Source organism: Oncorhynchus nerka, linkage group LG13 (assembly GCF_034236695.1).
Source record: "Oncorhynchus nerka isolate Pitt River linkage group LG13, Oner_Uvic_2.0, whole genome shotgun sequence".
In the NCBI taxonomy this organism is placed as follows: Eukaryota; Metazoa; Chordata; class Actinopteri; order Salmoniformes; family Salmonidae; genus Oncorhynchus; species Oncorhynchus nerka.
The window spans coordinates 15539931-15560156 of record NC_088408.1 but is presented as its reverse complement, the minus strand read 5'-3'; the positions used below and the strand labels follow the sequence as shown (position 1 = coordinate 15560156).

At 43.5% G+C, this 20226-nt stretch overlaps 1 protein-coding gene across 1 annotated transcript; it reads left to right on the top strand.

Annotated features, from left to right (window-relative positions):
- Nucleotides 1–7685: 7685 nt before the first annotated feature.
- LOC115139164 (synaptotagmin-14-like) lies at nt 7686–19249 on the top strand. The gene is made up of 8 exons (XM_065026211.1): nt 7686–8875; nt 9555–9707; nt 9903–10156; nt 10706–10876; nt 12245–12511; nt 12833–13010; nt 17124–17239; nt 17360–19249. The coding sequence occupies exons 1-8, from the start codon at nt 7927–7929 to the stop codon at nt 17558–17560; spliced, it is 2289 nt and encodes a 762-aa protein (XP_064882283.1). The 5' UTR covers nt 7686–7926; the 3' UTR covers nt 17561–19249.
- The last annotated feature ends 977 nt before the right edge of the window (nt 19250–20226 follow it).

Genomic DNA, 20226 nt, shown 5'->3' with positions numbered 1-20226 from the left:
ATTCAAGGTTAAAAAGGCTTCTAAAGTTTGTAATTTCCACTTTAAAATGTCGGCCTTTATTGTTCGTAATGAAAAATGTATCAACCCCTACAAAAAATGTATGTTCATTATAATCCACGTAATAATTCACATTTCTTGTTGCTACAGGATTATTTTCCTGCCGCAGCGAACTGTCTCAAATTAAGATCTTACATATGTAGAGGGATACTCAATAGTTATAGTTACAAACTTCTTGAAGATTCTACTGCATATCTGGTTGTGAATCATTTATGGGTGGCATATCAAGTTTTAAAGCTCTTCTCTAGAGAAAGCAGCAGTATTCATGATTTATTTACCACAGAGGTTTTGTTTTCGTATGTGGGGGTCCATGTGTAAGCAACGTTTCCACTACGCGCACTCTACATTTCCTGTGGTGACCTCAAACACACTTACAATGGCGCCCTGATAGTGGGTCCTGCCATTGCTACCATGCTCAGCTAGCCTGAATGCAAACAATGAATTATGCAAAGAGGAAATATTAGAATACACATTTTTATTTTCTTCTAATCAGTCGTTTTATTGTCCTATCTAAGAATCTCAGATAATCACATGACTCCTTGAATTAGAATTGTGTGGACAAACCTGGTACACATTTGTCAGAGTAACTCGGCTGTCAACATATACAGTGCCTTGCGAAAGTATTCGGCCCCCTTGAACTTTGCGACCTTTTGCCACATTTCAGGCTTCAAACATAAAGATATAAAACAATATTTTTTTTGTGAAGAATCAACAACAAGTGGGACACAATCATGAAGTGGAACGACATTTATTGGATATTTCAAACTTTTTTAACAAATCAAAAACTGAAAAATTGGGCGTGCAAAATTATTCAGCCCCTTTACTTTCAGTGCAGCAAACTCTCTCCAGAAGTTCAGTGAGGATCTCTGAATGATCCAATGTTTACCTAAATGACTAATGATGATAAATACAATCAACCTGTGTGTAATCAAGTCTCTGTTTAAATGCACCTGCACTGTGATAGTCTCAGAGGTCCGTTAAAAGCGCAGAGAGCATCATGAAGAACAAGGAACACACCAGGCAGGTCCGAGATACTGTTGTGAAGAAGTTTAAAGCCGGATTTGGATACAAAAAGATTTCCCAAGCTTTAAACATCCCAAGGAGCACTGTGCAAGCGATAATATTGAAATGGAAGGAGTATCAGACCACTGCAAATCTACCAAGACCTGGCCGTCCCTCTAAACTTTCAGCTCATACAAGGAGAAGACTGATCAGAGATGCAGCCAAGAGGCCCATGATCACTCTGGATGAACTGCAGAGATCTACAGCTGAGGTGGGAGACTCTGTCCATAGGACAACAATCAGTCGTATATTGCACAAATCTGGCCTTTATCAAGAAAGCCATTTCTTAAAGATATCCATAAAAAGTGTCGTTTAAAGTTTGCCACAAGCCACCTGGGAGACACACCAAACATGTGGAAGAAGGTGCTCTGGTCAGATGAAACCAAAATTGAACTTTTTGGCAACAATGCACAACGTTATGTTTGGCGTGAAAGCAACACAGCTCATCACCCTGAACACACCATCCCCACTGTCAAACATGGTGGTAGCAGCATCATGGTTTGGGCCTGCTTTTCTTCAGCAGGGACAGGGAAGATGGTTAAAATTGATGGGAAGATGGATGGAGCCAAATACAGGACCATTCTGGAAGAAAACCTGATGGAGTCTGCAAAAGACCTGAGACTGGGACGGAGATTTGTCTTCCAACAAGACAATGATACAAAACATAAAGCAAAATCTACAATGGAATGGTTCAAAAATAAACATATCCAGGTGTTAGAATGGCCAAGTCAAAGTCCAGACCTGAATCCAATCGAGAATCTGTGGAAAGAACTGAAAGCTGCTGTTCACAAATGCTCTCCATCCAACCTCACTGAGCTCGAGCTGTTTTGCAAGGAGGAATGGGAAAAAATTTCAGTCTCTCGATGTGCAAAACTGATAGAGACATACCCCAAGTGACTTACAGCTGTAATCGCAGCAAAAGGTGGCGCTACAAAGTATTAACTTAAGGGGGCTGAATAATTTTGCACGCCCAATTTTTCAGTTTTTGATTTGTTAAAAAAGTTTGAAATATCCAATAAATGTCGTTCCACTTCATGATTGTGTCCCACTTGTTGTTGATTCTTCACAAAAAATACAGTTTTATATCTTTATGTTTGAAGCCTGAAATGTGGCAAAAGGTCGCAAAGTTCAAGGGGGCCGAATACTTTCGCAAGGCACTGTATACTTCGTTAGTTGGATGTCAAACGTTCATGTTCTTTCACTTTTAATGACTGATTTTGTCAACTGCTTTTTAAAATATATTGTGGCTGTTACCTGGATACCAGATTCAGCCCTAACGCTCTGGACTTCAGTTGACGTACTGTACATAGATTGGCCCAAGCAACCCTACACACTCACCTCCACCACCCGCTTACACACACACACACACACACACACAGTATCCATGAACTTCACTCACCACCAGCCTCCATGACCAGCAGCCTCCATGACCAGCAGCCTCCATGACCATCATCTCCATTGTTTTATTACAGTACTCCTTAGTGAGTGCAGAGTGGGACAACGTGGGGCTCAGGGCCACATATTCAAAGGATCAGGTCCCATGCTCATATAATCACCTTCATTAACATCTAAAAAGGCAAAATTGCTCCTCTATCAGCACTTGGACTTTGTGAACACAGGCTCAGATCAGGTTAGCATGGGGTGGCTAACGCTCAGCTAGCATCTGTCAATGAGAGAGGCATCCTGTTACTGCAGGTGTTTGAATTATTTAGGGGCAGTTGACATGTACACAGCAGTACACACCACACTCCGGTTAGGGACAGGGAGAGGGACATACAGTACAGTTGTGCCTGGCTTTTGGACTTCAGGGACACTTCAGGACCTAACTTGACTCAATTACCAGAATTGTCGCCAGTGAGAGAGGATAGGTACTGTAACTGTGTTAGGCGTTGTTGAGAATCGAGGAATTTTTGTACCAAACTGAAAAGATCACCACATGGTCTCCAAGTGTTGTAACAGCTTTTGCTTATGTTAGACTCAATATTAGGATCATAACCAATTTGTATGTTTTTGGACTTTTTAGCATTTTCTTTGTGTAGGATTCAATAATTGTCTTGGATAACCAGATTACCACTAAGAGGAACAACACTGCTGTTTTGACAGAATGGAAGACTTCGGTGTAGGCTAGACGGTAGGGGCTTCAGACACATACTCAATGTAAACAAATGAAAAGCTGCTAGAATGGAGAAGGTGAGCTGTGCCCGTGGGTTTTTCTTCTCTTATCTCTCTCCCTATCTTTCACTCTTTTCGCTGAGCTTTGACTATCAGTCTATTCGTTTGGGAGAGGAGGACACAGGAGAAGGCACTACTTCTTGTCAGTTGTCAGGCTTCAGTGGTGTCTGCCTGTTGCCATGGTGAGAAGAATAGATACTCCATGAGAAGTAGTTCCTTTTAAACTCAGTCAAATCAAATCTAAGTTTATTAGTCACATGCGCTGAATACAACAGGTATTCACCTTACAGTGAAATGCTTACTTACAGGCTTTAACCAATAGTGCAAAAAAAGGTATTAGGTGAACAATAGGTAAGTAAAGAAATAAAACAACAGTAAAAAGACAGGCTATATACAGTAGCGAGGCTACATACAGACACTGGTTAATCAGGCTGATTGAGGTAGTATGTACATGTAGATATGGTTAAAGTGACTATGCATATATGATGAACAGAGAGTAGCGTAAAGAGGGGTTGGTGGGTGGTGGGACACAATGCAGATAGCCCGGTTAGCCAATGTGCGGGAGCACGGGGGAAGAGGGCAAGAGGTTGGCTGAATGGTGGGCCTTTTCTCTGGAGATGTAGTGTGAACGAGAGCTGTAATGACTTGACTCCTCAGGCAATAGAAGTTTTCATATTGATGATCGTCCACCCACAATACTCTACCAATGACCCTTCATAGTTCCTGAATTGTTCTCAGTGTTCCTGAATTGTTCTCAGTGGCAGTGCATGTGCACATCAGATCAACATTCAGCCTCTCATGTAGACTTTTGAAGTATGTTCTGAACTTTTCTTTCCTCTGGCAGCTCTGTTCTATTTTTGTAATTCAACAGCCACTCATGCACCAGTGGCTTTTCAATGGCCTGTACACCGAGTGTACAAAACAAAAGGAACAATTGTTATTTTGATGACATAGACTTATTGATGTCACCGGTTAAATCCACTTCCATCAGTGTAGATGAAGGTGAGGAGGCAGGTTAAAGAAGGATTTCTAAGCCTTGAGACAATTGTGTATGTTTGCCATTCAGAAGGGTGAATGGGCACAACAAAATATTTAAGTTCCTTTGAACGGGGTATGGTAGTAGGTGTCAGGTGCACCAGTTTGAGTGTGTCAAGAACTGCAACGTTGCTGGATTTTTCAGGCTCAACAGTTTTCCATGTGTATCAAGAATGGTCCACCACCCAAAGGACATCCAGCCAACTTTACACAACTGTGGGAAGCATTGGAGTCAACATGTGGAAAGCTTTCGAGACCTTGTAGAGACAAATTAAGACTGTTCTAAGGGCAAAAGGGGCTGCAACTCAATATTAGGAAAGTGTTCTTTTTTTTTTTTTTACACTCAGTGTATATTGTCCATTATTAGCTAACTGTACTGTACTGGTGAAGCTAACTGTACTGTAATGGTGAAGCTAACTGTGCTGTACTGTAATGGTGAAGCTAACTGTACTGGTGAAGGTAACTGTACTGTACTGTAATGGTGAAGCTAACTGTGCTGGTGAAGCTAACTGTGCTGTACTGTAATGGTGAAGCTAACTGTGCTGTACTGTAATGGTGAAGCTAACTGTGCTGTACTGTAATGGTGAAGCTAACTGTACTGTACTGTAATGGTGAAGCTAACTGTACTGTAATGGTGAAGCTAACTGTACAGTACTGTAATGGTGAAGCTAACTGTACAGTACTGTAATGGTGAAGCTAACTGTGCTGGTGAAGCTAACTGTACTGTACTGTAATGGTGAAGCTAACTGTACTGCAATGGTGAAGCTAACTGTACTGTAATGGTGAAGCTAACTGTACAGTACTGTAATGGTGAAGCTAACTGTACTGTACTGTAATGGTGAAGCTAACTGTGCTGGTGAAGCTAACTGTACTGTACTGTAATGGTGAAGCTAACTGTACATTTACATTTACATTTAAGTCATTTAGCAGACGCTCTTATCCAGAGCGACTTACAAATTGGTGCTTTCACCTTATGACATCCAGTGGAACAGCCACTTTACAATAGTGCATCTAGGTCTTTTAAGGGGGGGGGGGGGGGGAGAAGGATTACTTTATCCTATTCTAGGTATTCCTTAAAGAGGTGGGGTTTCAGGTGTCTCCGGAAGGTGGTGATTGACTCCGCTGTCCTGGCGTCGTGAGGGAGTTTGTTCCACCATTGGGGGGCCAGAGCAGCGAACAGTTTTGACTGGGCTGAGCGGGAACTGTACTTCCTCAGTGGTAGGGAGGCGACTGTACTGTACTGTAATGGTGAAGCTAACTGTACTGTAATGGTGAAGCTAACTGTACTGTACTGGTGAAGCTAACTGCACTGTACTGTAATGGTGAAGCTAACGGTACTGTAATGGTGAAGCTAACTGCACTGTACTGTAATGGTGAAGCTAACTGTACTGTACTGTAATGGTGAAGCTAACTGCACTGTACTGTAATGGTGAAGCTAACTGCACTGTACTGTAATGGTGAAGCTAACTTTACTGTAATGGTGAAGCTAACTGTACTGTACTGTAATGGTGAAGCTAACTGTACATTTACATTTACATTTAATGGTGTACTATACTGGTGAAGTTATCATGTTTCTACTATAGTATACTGGTGAAGTTATCATGTTTCTACTGTACTATACTGGTGAAGTTATCATGTTTCTACTGTACTATACAGGTGAAGCCATCAGGTTTCTCTACTCAGCATTCTCACACAGTCTCCTTCCCTGGTCTCTGTTTTTGTACTGTAATGGTGAAGCTAACTGTACTGTACTGTAATGGTGAAGCTAACTGCACTGTACTGTAATGGTGAAGCTAACTTTACTGTAATGGTGAAGCTAACTGTACTGTACTGTAATGGTGAAGCTAACTGTACGGTAATGGTGTACTATACTGGTGAAGTTATGTTTCTACTATAGTATACTGGTGAAGTTATCATGTTTCTACTGTACTATACTGGTGAAGCTATCATGTTTCTACTGTACTATACTGGTGAAGCTATCATGTTTCTACTGTACTATACTGGTGAAGCTATCAGGTTTCTACTGTACTATACTGGTGAAGTTATCATGTTTCTACTGTACTATACTGGTGAAGCTATCAGGTTTCTACTGTACTATACTGGTGAAGCTATCAGGTTTCTACTGTACTATACTGGTGAAGTTATCATGTTTCTACTGTACTATACTGGTGAAGTTATCATGTTTCTACTGTACTATACTGGTGAAGCTATCAGGTTTCTACTGTACTATACTGGTGAAGCTATCAGGTTTCTACTGTACTATACTGGTGAAGCTATCAGGTTTCTACTGTACTATACTGGTGAAGTTATCAGGTTTCTACTGTACTATACTGGTGAAGTTATCATGTTTCTACTGTACTATACTGGTGAAGTTATCATGTTTCTACTATACTATACTGGTGAAGTTATCATGTTTCTACTGTACTATACTGGTGAAGCTATCAGGTTTCTACTGTACTATACTGAAGTTATCATGTTTCTACTGTACTATACTGGTGAAGTTATCATGTTTCTACTATACTATACTGGTGAAGTTATCATGTTTCTACTGTACTATACTGGTGAAGCTATCAGGTTTCTACTGTACTATACTGGTGAAGTTAGCATGTTTCTACTATACTATACTGGTGAAGTTAGCATGTTTCTACTATACTATACAGGTGAAGCTATCAGGTTTCTACTGTACTATACTGAAGTTATCATGTTTCTACTGTACTATACTGGTGAAGTTAGCATGTTTCTACTATACTATACTGGTGAAGTTATCATGTTTCTACTGTACTATACTGGTGAAGCTATCAGGTTTATACTGTACTATACTGGTGAAGTTATCAGGTTTCTATTGTACTATACTGAAGTTATCATGTTTCTACTGTACTATACAGGTGAAGCCATCAGGTTTCTCTACTCAGCATTCTCACACAGTCTCCTTCCCTGGTCTCTGTTTTTGTCTTCTTCTGTCTCTATATATGTCTGTCTTTTATTCTCTCTCCTCTCCTCTCCTCAGTGTCTCCAGAGCTGCTAGGAGTCCTATCCTCCATTGCGGCCTTCGTGGCCTTGATGGCTCTATTTTTTCTTTACGTCAGCAACAAGCTGTCAGTGGAGAGTGCCAGCGAGCTGCCATGCCTCGACAACTATAGGCCCAACCAGCAAGGTAAACACATCAAGTGGTACAACACTCAAAGTCTGTAAGCAGTTTGTTTATTGTTCTATGGTCCTAGGCTAGTTTCCTGGACACAGATAAAGCCTAGTTCTGGAATGAAAAGCTAATTTATTGATTCAGGTTTAGGCTTAATGTAGGTTCTGGGGATTGTCCCAAAATAATAGAAATAAATGCATATCTGATTGTCTGACAAACAATCACTGTTACGATACATGCTTGTGGATGAGAAGGTCATGCATAGACATTATCCACAAATTGTCCTCCTCATACATGTCTAAAGTGTAAGTCATGGATTTCAGACAGTAATACCTGGCCCACACACTCTAATGAACCAAATGTCCCAGCCAGAGTCTGTGATGAGATGATGAGATAATCTAGAACCCACCAGACAGTGTGGAGAAGGACAGCCACCACAGCCGTCAGCAAGTCCACCTAACATGGCGTTCTTCAAGAGCTTTGGGCAGAACCTACCATCTGTAAACATCTCCTCCATCTTGGATTCAGTCAGCAGCAGAGTGGACGACCTAGCCAGTGCTGTCAGTGATGCCACCTACAGCGTCAGTGACCAGCTGACCGAGCTCAGCGACCAGGTCATCAAGAAGGTGCAGACGGAGGAGGAGGAGGCTGCAGAAGCGACAGAGGGGGCCCAGGACAGCAAGGAAGGAAAGGCCCAGGAAGGGATAGCAGACTCATTCAGGAGCAAAATAAAGAGGCAGGCTTCTGAGGCCTGCTCAAGCTTGGCAGACTACAGCTCCAACCTCAGCCAATCCAATGACTCGAAGAATAACCAATCGAGTGACGTGACAGCAGAGGACTATGTTCCAGCCCAATTGGAATGGGTGTGGAAAGATGGAGGCTGGCGAGTGGTAAAACCAGGGGAGAGTTCTGCAGAGGACAAGGAAAAGGAGGAGAAAAGGAAGGAGGAGGAAAAGACGAAGAAAGAGGAGAAGGAGAAGAGAAAGGCAGAGAAAGACAAGAAGAAGGAGGAGAGGCTGAAACAGGAGGAAGAGAAGAAAAATAGCCATCAAGAGACCATTGAGGAAGAGCCTGAAGATAAAGAAACCAGCTCATTGCCGAAAGAGACCCACACTGCTAGTCAGAACAAAGAGTGCCAGAAAGAGGACAAATCCAATGGGATCCACCAGAGTGACGACCATAGTGATCCACCACAATCTCTTTGCCCTGAGGAAGAGTCGAGAGCATCCCAAAAGAAAAACAAGGAGAAAGCTGAAGAGGAGGAAGAGAATGAGATGAGTCCCGAGGGAGATGGAGAGACTGAACCTGCTATGTCTCCCGCTTCTAAGAAAAATAAGAAAAAGAGTGACAAGAAGAAAGAGAAAGTGAAAGGGAAGAAAGAGAGCAAGAAGACGAATAAAGAGGATAAAGGTGAGAGGGTGTGCTGCTTCCTACCTGCTCTCTTCTACCACATTCCCCCTCTTCTTCACCTCTACTCTTCATGGCTGTGGCCTGTGACCTGTGACCTAACTGTTACTCAGTGTTTAGGGTTCTAAACAAATTAAGTTTTTAACAGTCATGGATGGATCAAAATACATCTGTCTGTGGCTGTCATGTTCACGTGTTTTAGTTCTCACGGTTCTACCTATTTCTCTCAATGATTGTTGTAGATGTGACATCATGGATACAGGGAGAGAGTTTACCAGTTAGAAATATGATCATTCTCTTCTATGATGTTCGGCTAAGATCAACTGTAGTGTACGATTTTATCAGTTTTATATCTAATACGTCCTCTATCTGGAAACCATTAAATAGATAGAACAGGGAGATGGAATAGGGGCTTGAAAAGTTAAAAACACATCCTCTATGATCAGGGCCAATATCCACATAGCATCTCAGAATAGCAGTTCTGGTCTATGATCCCCACCCTGTATAATCTGATTCATTATGAAATCAAAGGCCAAACTGATCCTAGATCAGCACTCCTGCTCTTGTGAATACTGGCTCTGAGAGTGGAGTTGTGTCTTATGCTGGGCTGATTGTGATGAGGCACTACGATCTTGTGTGTGTATGTGTGTGTGTGTGTGTGTATCGGTTTGCACCTATCCAGAGCAGAGCTGCCCAGAGCGTGGCTCTGAGGAGGACAGTGAAGAGGACAGACCAGGGGGACACTCTGAACCCTCAGCCCAGCATAGAGCCTCAGTCTGGGACAACCGACACAAACACACCAGTGACCACAGCAGTGAGGCCTCCGCCGGACAAGGTGAGAAACTCACAGATGTGACAACTTACATAGAAAGACTCACACACACACACAGGCAGACAGTCACACGCAGGCAGACAGTCACACGCAGGCAGACAGTCACACGCATGCTATGTCTGATTGGCAGAACACACATTAATCTTTGAAACATTTCCCAAGAGACCTATCAAACATATCCATAACTGTCTTACACAGCCAACAGCATCCAGCGGATGAGACGAGGCTCTCCTCTCAACGAGCTCCAGCCACCCCCGTATCAGGACGAGAATAGTCCGGTCCGGGTGTCTCGCTCACGTTCTGGGGTGGGGGGTCTGGGGGAGTCGTCCCCAGACGTTAATGGTACACAGCGCTCCAGTGAGGCCAGCGTTGACCCGGACACTGAGAGTTACCTCAACAAGGGCTATGATGAGGATGTACCTAGTGACAGCACTGCCGTCCTGGGACCAGAGGTGAGCTAGGACATAGACGCTCGTATGCCAGATGGGGAACTGTTAGCATGTCCCATAGGGAAATGTGTCACGCTAGCCGGACACGCTCAGTTGCATACCGGATATCTAGCAAATGCAACCAACATAAGCCTATTGGCTAGTACTCTGTTTGGCTATGATAGGCCTACCATCAGTCTCTTACCCCTCACTCACCCAATGCCATGTCCTGCTTCATGACGCCCCCCTCACTGTGTGATGTCACAGATGAAGACTGACTGACAGATTCAGTCAAATCCATCTTACCATCCTTTCTTTCTTTCTCTCTCTCTCTCTCTCTCTCTCTCTGTCTCTCTCTCTCACTCTCTCTCTTTTACCCCCTCTCCCCCACAGGATGGTTCACCCTCCCGTCTCCCCTTCACCCAGTGTTGTGTCCTGCTCTAAGGGCCTATATCTAACCTCACTCTGTGATGTCACAGATGAGGACTGAATCCAACAGATTCATGAATTTCAATGCATCTTTTCCTCCCCTCTATCGTCTTCCTCTCTTTCTCTTTATTTCACCCCTCCAAGGATGGTTCAACCTCCCATCTTCACGTAGGCTATGAGCCGGAGCCGCTGGCCAAGTACGGCACACTGGACGTGGCCTTCGAGTACGACTCGGGCGAGCAACGCCTTGCCGTCACTGTCACCGCAGCAACCGACATCCCCGCACTCAAACAGACAGGGAACATTGCGTGGCAGGTGGGGGATAAACAAACTAACACTTTACCGTTGTACTTGTCTGTCTTGCACTCACCCTTAAATGTATTTCCTTACTAGCACTGAATTTGTGCAGATGGTGGTTATTTTGAAGAACGTTTGACTTGCAGTGATTGTTTCATGTGGTAGTACCTACCTTAGTACCTACCTTAGTTGTACTGAGTCACCCTGGATAAGAGCTTCAGCTTCAGTTAAAATGATTTTGAAATGATACAAAAAAGAGGCGTAATATATTATAACCCTTATTATAATACATTATGAAGGCTCATTCATGCATATAGCAAGTTCGAAAGCATTATAACTATAATAAAAAATACTACGTGCCATTTAGCAGACACTCTTATCCATATCGACTTAAACTCATGCGTGCATTTCATATGGGTGGCCCCAGCGGGAATCAAACCAACGATCCTGAAGTTGCCAGTGCTATGATCTACCGACTGAGCCACAGGATCGCAAAAGTACAGGAACTTTCAATAAATTCCCTGGTTTCCCGAAATCCCAGTTGGAGGATTCCTGGAATCAGCAGGAAATCAGCAGGGAATCAGCAGAGAATCAGCAGGAAATCAGCAGGGAATCAGCAGAGAATCAGCAGGGAATCAGCAGGGAATCAGCAGAAAATCAGCAGAGAATTAGCAGGAAATCAGCAGAGAATCAGCAGAGAATCAGCTGGAAATCAGCAGGGAATTAGCAGAGAATCAGCAGGGAATCAGCAGGGAATTAGCAGAGAATCAGCAGGAAATCAACAGAGAATCAGCAGGAAATCAGCAGAGAATCAGCAGAGAATCAGCAGAGAATCAGCAGGAAATCAGCAGGGAATCAGCAGAGAATCAGCAGGAAATCAGCAGGGAATTAGCAGGAAATCAGCAGAGAATCAGCAGAGAATCAGCAGAAATCAGCAGAGAATCAGCAGGAAATCAGCAGGAAATCAGCAGAGAATCAGCAGGAAATCAGCAGAGAATCAGCAGGAAATCAGCAGAGAATCAGCAGGAAATCAGCAGAGAATCAGCAGGAAATCAGCAGAGAATCAGCAGGGAATCAGCAGAGAATCAGCAGAGAATCAGCAGGGAATGAGCAGAAAATCAGCAGAGAATCAGCAGAGAATCAGCAGAGAATCAGCAGGAAATCAGCAGGAAATCAGCAGAGAATCAGCAGGGAATGAGCAGGAAATCAGCAGAGAATCAGCAGGGAATGAGCAGGAAATCAGCAGAGAATGAGCAGGGAATCCGGAATCCTCCAACCATGATTCTGGAAAACCAGGGAATTTATTGAACGTTCCTGGAATTTTGCAACCCCACACAGGATACATGTATGTTTTAAGTCAAATGTTATTTGTAAATATAAATGTAGGTGCACCTGGTGCTGCTGCCCACTAAGAAGCAACGGGCCAAGACGGGGGTGCAGAGGGGGCCGTGTCCCATGTTCACAGAGACCTTCCGCTTCACCCGGGTGGAGCAGGGGGCGCTGGCGGACCACGCCGTCAGGTTCCGTCTCTACAGCGTTAGGAGGATGAAGAAGGAGAAGGTGCTGGGAGAGAAGGTGTTCTACTTGACCAAACTCAACCTGCAGGGCAAGATGGCGCTGCCCGTTACACTGGAGCCTGGCACAGGACTAACGGTGAGTGGCTGGGGAGATAGGGCTGGGAGATGGAGAGGGGCGTGTGTGTGTGGGAGGAGTCTGTTTGTGCAATTTCTCGCCATAGAAGTCTGATTTGTATGATATGAACGAAGATAAATGACCAGTAGAAGCTATCGTTTAAAATGCATGCACTATAATGGTACAGTATCTCGTAGACTGACCCTTAGACAAACCATAGTCTCAAACAATCCAAGCCATCCAGTTGCATTGTACTGATTCCCACCAAGGCCACTCTCATACCAAGGCCTCTCTGTAGCTCTGTATGTGGTGTTAGCTGTCCTCTCCTGTCTCCCTATACAGGGCTGTGGATCGTTGGTGAGTGTGTCTCGCAGCGTGGCAGCTTTGTCCTACCGCTCTACATGGGACTCCACACCAGAGATCCTGCTGGGCCTCATCTATAACTCCACCACTGGCAGGCTCTCTGCAGAGGTCATCCAGGGCAGACAGTTCAACAACACAGCCTCAGACAAACCTCCCAGTGAGTGGACATCACATATGGATGACATCACATATGGATGACATCACATATGGATGACATCACATATGGATGACATAACATATGGATGGGCTCTCTTCTATTTTAATAATGGTATGTAGAAGTAGTAGGGTAGCTATAGTAGCAGGGTAGCTATAGTAGCAGGGTAGCTATAGTAGCAGGGTAGCTATAGTAGCAGAGTAGATATAGTAGCAGGGTATCTATAGTAGCAGGGTAGCTATAGTAGCAGGGTAGCTATAGATGCAGGGTAGCTATAGTAGCAGGGTAGCTATAGTAGCAGGGTAGCTATAGTAGCAGGGTAGCTATAGTAGCAGGGTAGATATACTAGTAGGGTAGCTATACTAGTAGGGTAGCTATACTAGTAGGGTAGCTATACTAGTAGGGTAGATACAGTAGTAGGGTAGCTATACTAGTAGGGTAGCTACAGTACTAGGGTAGCTATACTAGTAGGGTAGCTGTAGTATCAGAGCAGATATAGTAGTAGGATAACAATAGTAGCAGGGTAGCTATAGCAGCAGGGTAGCTATAGTACCAGGTTAGCTATACTAGTAGGGTAGTTATAATATCAGTGTAGCTATAGTACTAGGGTAGCTATAGTATCAGGGTAGTTATAGTAGTAGGGTAGCTATAGTATCAGGGTAGTCATAGTACTAGGGTAGCTATACTAGTATGGTAGCTATAGTATCAGGGTAGCTATAGTATCAGGGTTGCTATCCTAGTAGGGTAGCTATAGTAGTAGGGTAGCTATAGTACTGGGGTAGCTATAGTATCAGGGTAGTTATAGTAGCAGAGTTGCTATACTAGTAGGGTAGCTATAGTAGCAGGGTAGATATAGTAGCAAGGTAGCTATAGCAGCAGGGTAGCTATAGTAGTAGGGTAGCTATAGTAGTAGGGTAGCTACAGTAGTAGGGTAGCTATAGTTATAGGGTAGCTATAGTAGTAGGGTAGCTATAGTATCAGGGTAGCTATAGTAGTAGGGTAGCTATAATGGCAGGGTAGCTACAGTATTAGGGTAGCTATAGTAGCAGGGTAGGTATAGTAGTAGGTTTGCTATAGCAGTAGGGTAGCTATTGTAGTAGGGCAGCTATAGTAGTAGGGTAGCTATAGTAATAAGGCAGCTTTTGCAGCAGGGTAGCTATAGAATCAGGGTAGCAATAGCAGCAGGGTAGCTATAGTATCAAGGTAGCTATAGCAGCAGGGTAGCTATAGTATCAGGGTAGCTATAGCAGCAGGGTAGATATAGTATCAGGGTAGCTAGAGCAGCAGAGTAGCTATAGTATCAGGGTAGATATAGTATCAGGGTAGCTAGAGCAGCAGAGTAGCTATAGCAGCAGGGTAGCTATAGTATCAGGGTAGCTATAGTAGTAGGGTAGCTACAGTAGTAGGGTAGCTATAGTTATAGGGTAGCTATAGTAGTAGGGTAGCTATAGTATCAGGGTAGCTATAGTAGTAGGGTAGCTATAATGGCAGGGTAGCTACAGTATTAGGGTAGCTATAGTAGCAGGGTAGGTATAGTAGTAGGTTTGCTATAGCAGTAGGGTAGCTATTGTAGTAGGGCAGCTATAGTAGTAGGGTAGCTATAGTAATAAGGCAGCTTTTGCAGCAGGGTAGCTATAGAATCAGGGTAGCAATAGCAGCAGGGTAGCTATAGTATCAAGGTAGCTATAGCAGCAGGGTAGCTATAGTATCAGGGTAGCTATAGCAGCAGGGTAGATATAGTATCAGGGTAGCTAGAGCAGCAGAGTAGCTATAGTATCAGGGTAGATATAGTATCAGGGTAGCTAGAGCAGCAGAGTAGCTATAGCAGCAGGGTAGCTATAGTATCATGGGTAGCTATAGCAGCAGGGTAGCTATAGTATCAGGGTAGCTAGAGCAGCAGAGTAGCAATAGTAGGGTAGCTATTGTATCAGGGTAGCTAGAGCAGCAGATTAGTTATAGCAGCAGAGTAGCTATAGTATCAGGGTAGCTAGAGCAGCAGAGTAGCTATAGCAGCAGGGTAGCTATAGTAGTAGGGTAGCTATAGTAGTAGGGTAGCTATAGCAGCAGGGTAGCTATAGTAGTAGGGTAGCTATAGTAGTAGGGTAGCTATAGTATCAGGGTAGCTATAGCAGCAGGGTAGCTATAGTATCAGGGTAGCTATAGCAGCAGGGTAGCTATAGTATCAAGGTAGCTATAGCAGCAGGGTAGCTATAGTATCAGGGTAGCTATAGCAGCAGGGTAGATATAGTATCAGGGTAGCTAGGGCAGCAGAGTAGCTATAGTATCAGGGTAGATATAGTATCAGGGTAGCTAGAGCAGCAGAGTAGCTATAGCAGCAGGGTAGCTATAGTATCAGGGTAGCTATAGCAGCAGGGTAGCTATAGTATCAGGGTAGCTAGAGCAGCAGAGTAGCAATAGTAGGGTAGCTATTGTATCAGGGTAGCTAGAGCAGCAGATTAGTTATAGCAGCAGAGTAGCTATAGTATCAGGGTAGCTAGAGCAGCAGAGTAGCTATAGCAGCAGGGTAGCTATAGTAGTAGGGTAGCTATAGTAGTAGGGTAGCTATAGCAGCAGGGTAGCTATAGTAGTAGGGTAGCTATAGTAGTAGGGTAGCTATAGCAGCAGGGTAGCTATAGTAGTAGGGTAGCTATAGTAGTAGGGTAGCTATAGTAGTAGGGTAGCTATAGTATCAGGGTAGCTATAGCAGCAGGGTAGCTATAGTATCAGGGTAGCTATAGTAGTAGGGTAGCTATAGTAGTAGGGTAGGTATAGTATCAGGGTAGCTATAGCAGCAGGGTAGCTATAGTAGGGTAGCTATAGTATCAGGGTAGCTAGAGCAGCAGATTAGTTATAGCAGCAGAGTAGCTATAGTATCAGGGTAGCTAGAGCAGCAGGGTAGCTAGAGCAGCAGAGTAGCTATAGCAGCAGGGTAGCTATAGTAGTAGGGTAGCTATAGTAGTAGGGTAGCTATAGTAGTAGGGTAGCTATAGTAGTAGGGTAGCTATAGTATCAGGGTAGCTATAGCAGCAGGGTAGCTATAGTATCAGGGTAGCTATAGTAGTAGGGTAGCTATAGTAGTAGGGTAGGTATAGTATCAGGGTAGCTATAGCAGCAGGGTAGCTATAGTAGGGTAGCTATAGTATCAGGGTAGCTAGAGCAGCAGATTAGTTATAGCAGCAGAGTAGCTATAGTATCAGGGTAGCTAGAGCAGCAGGGTAGCTAGAGCAGCAGAGTAGCTATAGCAGCAGGGTAGCTATAGTAGTAGGGTAGCTATAGTAGTAGGGTAGCTATAGCAGCAGGGTAGCTATAGTAGTAGGGTAGCTATAGTAGTAGGGTAGCTATAGTAGTAGGGTAGCTATAGTATCAGGGTAGCTATAGCATTCCTGGGTTGAAGTAGTACTGCATTGGTTCCATTGTGCCAGGCAAGCTCAATCAAGTGCAGCTTAAGTATTTGAAAGAAACAAATGCTATTTGATCCCAGGTCTGTACATGAGACAGGAATGGGAGGCATTGCTCTCTTCTGCTATAAGACATAGTTGATCATGTTATTGAGTAGGGTAGCTATAGCATTAAAATCCATAGATTTGAATAACATAGCTATAGTATCAGGGTAGCAATAGCAGCAGGGTAGCTATAGCATTAAAATCCATAGATTTGAATAACATGTTTTATTCATGATGGTGGAATAAACTCTATATTCTTGCCTCTTATTTACTTACTTTCACAGTGTTTTATCCTCTCTAAACTGTCTTTCCTTTTATCCTCTCTAAACTCTCCTTCCCTCTGTTTTCCTCTTCTCTCCTCGTTCCTTCCTGGCTCTCTGTGTTGTGTCCCAGACGGTCTGTTTTGTTGTATAAAACAGCTAATAGGGGGACAACTTTATATCATGAGAGGTGAGTCCTCTGCTCTCAATCCATACACCTGTTCTATCTATACCAGAGACTCTGTGTCTGCTCCTCTCCGATAATGTTGGCATATCGTGAAAGAGAACCTGAAAAATTTCAGGGATTGAAAATGACACTCTATCCACAGGCCGTTCTTCACTGTTATGTTCATTAATCTTCACTAGATGGCAGCCTCCCCCTTCTCTCACTCCCTCCCTCCCTACGTCCCCAGACACCTATGTGAAGCTGACTATGCTGGACTCCAAGGGCAAGGAGATGTCCAAGTGCAAGACGTCGGTGTGCCGCGGTCAGCCCAACCCCACCTACAAGGAGACCTTTGTCTTTCAGGTGAGAGAGACAGAGAGAGAGACAGTGAGATAGACAGAAAGAAAGAGACAGAGAGAGTGAGACAGAGAAGGGATATAGAGACAGAGAGAAACAACCCACCCCATCTCTGTTGTCTTCCAGGTGGCCCTCTTCCAGCTCTCCGAGGTTTCCCTGGTGGTGTCGGTGTACAGCCGAAGGAGCAGCATGAAGGCCAGGGAGAAGGTGGGCTGGCTGTCCCTGGGGCTCAACAGCACTGGAGAGGAGCAGCAGGCACACTGGAGCCAGATGAAGGAGGCCGAGGGACAGCAGGTGTGCCATTGGCACACGCTCTTGGAATCTTGAACAGGTCTTGATGAGAATCACCAGATTTGATCTTGTTAACAAAGAATAATCTGTATAAATATATGTGAAATGAAATGGTTAAATAGGAGGAGGAATACGTTGGAGGAAGAGGAAGATTGCGGGGTATGTTGACCTCAGTGTCTCGAGAGAGAATGGGTTCCATGACCTTCATTCAGAGAAGCAGACGAGGAGCTGTGAGGAACCATCCACCTATACTATGGTGTGGGATGTGTGTGAGGGTGCAGCACTTTGAGAAGCACGTGGATTCCACTTGGAGTCTCCCGTTCACTGACAGCTGCTTTACTACTCTTTCATCTGTAAACCAGCCACTTAATCTGAGACAGACGGCTCTGGTTGACAGACTGGTCTGGTGCTAAACTCCCAGCTCCAGTCATGGTCGATGGGATCATCAAATTAGACTCATCTTTGTAATAACCTCAAAGGTGAAATGGACACCTCTGGCCATGAAATGGACACCTCTGGCCATGAAATGGACACCTCTGGCCATGAAATGGACACCGCTGGTCATGAAATGGACCATTCAGTCTCAGATTGAGAACAATTTTGTCATTAATTTCCCAGATTCTGGTCCACAATAGTATATCTTCATGTAATTGTTTACAGAAGATGATCAAAATACGACCATACATACAGTATCTCCTACAATGGACCATGTTCATCCCCTGAACCGAAGACCAAAGAGTGTGGAGAAGAACAACGACTTCAACAACCGTTCTTCCGGGGTTGTACTGAATGACTAGAAGGGACAAAGCCCCTCAGACATGGCAATTTGACTGGAACAACTCACGGGTTCACTCAATATGGCTGACAATTCTACGGTACTGTCCTCAAATGACACCAGCATATCAGACATTTCTCATCTGAAGCTCACAGCCATCGACAACGAGGATGATGCAATGGAATAGTGTTACCATGACTGTTAGAGCCAGCTGGGCCTGTCACAGTCTGCAACAACTACAGTGCCTAGATAAAGTCTACAACCCCTTTGGATTTCTTAAACTGTTATTGTGTCACAAAGTGGTATTAAAATGGATTTTATTCCATTTTTTTGGTCAACGATCTACACAAAATACGATGAAATGTCAAAATGTATTTTTATTTTTTAAGATTAATGGGGGAAAAAAGTGCAATACTTGACTATTGACTTCTATATATTGTGCTGTATGTATGGGGGACAGAGGAAGGGGTAGTCATTAACAAATAATGTCAACTACTATTATTTCACACAGTGAGTCCATATAACTTATGTGATTTGTTAAGCCACAGTTTACTTCTGAACTAATTTAAGCTTGCTTAAACAAAGTGGGTGAATACCTATGCAACAACTGTATTTTTGTTATTTAATTTGTAAAAATGTGTAGAATCTTCTTTTAATTTTGACATTATGGAGTATTTTTCAATCCCACTTTGTAATGCAACAAAATGTGGAAAAAAGTTCAAGGGGGTTTAGACTTTCTATAGGCACTGTATGCTAATGAGCAATGCTTATTTATTCACTGTTTACATTCTCGTTACATTATGCAATATCCATTTGACAAATTCATTTTTCGTCTTATTTTAGGGGTTTCTTTTTACGGCTGTTTCATCTCCCGATGCATTGTTTGTTACACGTCTTTTTGTTGTGGTCGTCTGAATCATCATTTGAGAATAGAAAAACAGTATTAGTTTTGTTGTGGCTCACTGGGTTGTCTTTTAAACATTGTTGCAGAATCAAAACACAATACTGTACCCCAGTGGTCAACAACCTTTTCTGAGTCAAGATCACTTTCTGAGTCAAGATCACTTTCTGAGTCAAGATCACTTTCTGAGTCCAAATCACTTTCTGAGTCAAAATGCAAGCTGAGATCTACCGCTCAGATTTTTTTTTAAAAACATGACTGAAAAATCTTAAGCCTATGCAACATTAACCAATTAAAAACAGTTCTGTAGCAATGAGGCCCAATACATTATCACTGCATTGGCTATGCTTGAATTGCCCTGCCAATGTTGTTTCTCAGGTCATTTTGAAATTAAATTTAGAACATTTAGGTATATGATCACACTGGTAATAGATCATTTGTTGTATTACTTGTGAGACACAAATTAGCATAATAATTAGCTTGCATCTGATGGTCAATCTGAGGGGAGGGAGGGAGGAGAGGGGAGGCTGCCTCTCACTCACGGTCCCTCCGCCCTCCTTCCCTCTGTGGAGAAAAGGGGACAGTCTTCCAGCTGATGGTGAAACTCAAATCACACTGCATTACTTCTGCCTCATGCACAAATGAATGTTGTTACTCCTATGACCAGAGAAAGTGAAATATTCCTCGATTTAAAATAAGACAAGCAGCTAATAATAATAAGGCAAGCTTATGGAAACACTTTGTGAAACTCATCCATTGCAGCTGCAGTGCTGGTGGCTTGTAAAGGTGTTGATGTGTTCACATTGTTGAATAAGAACTAGAACATAAACTTACATGTAAAAACAACAGCTCTTCACTGTATTCGTTGGGTCTCTTTGCTGTGCAACAAGACTTCTATTTAAAGTCTATGGCTCGAGAACACTGTGCAGACACCATGGTCAGAGCTATCTGGTTGGCCAGCGGTGTGCCTATAGGGGCACTTGATTGGCTCTCTGGGAACAATTTACCTTCCTGGTACTAGGGCTG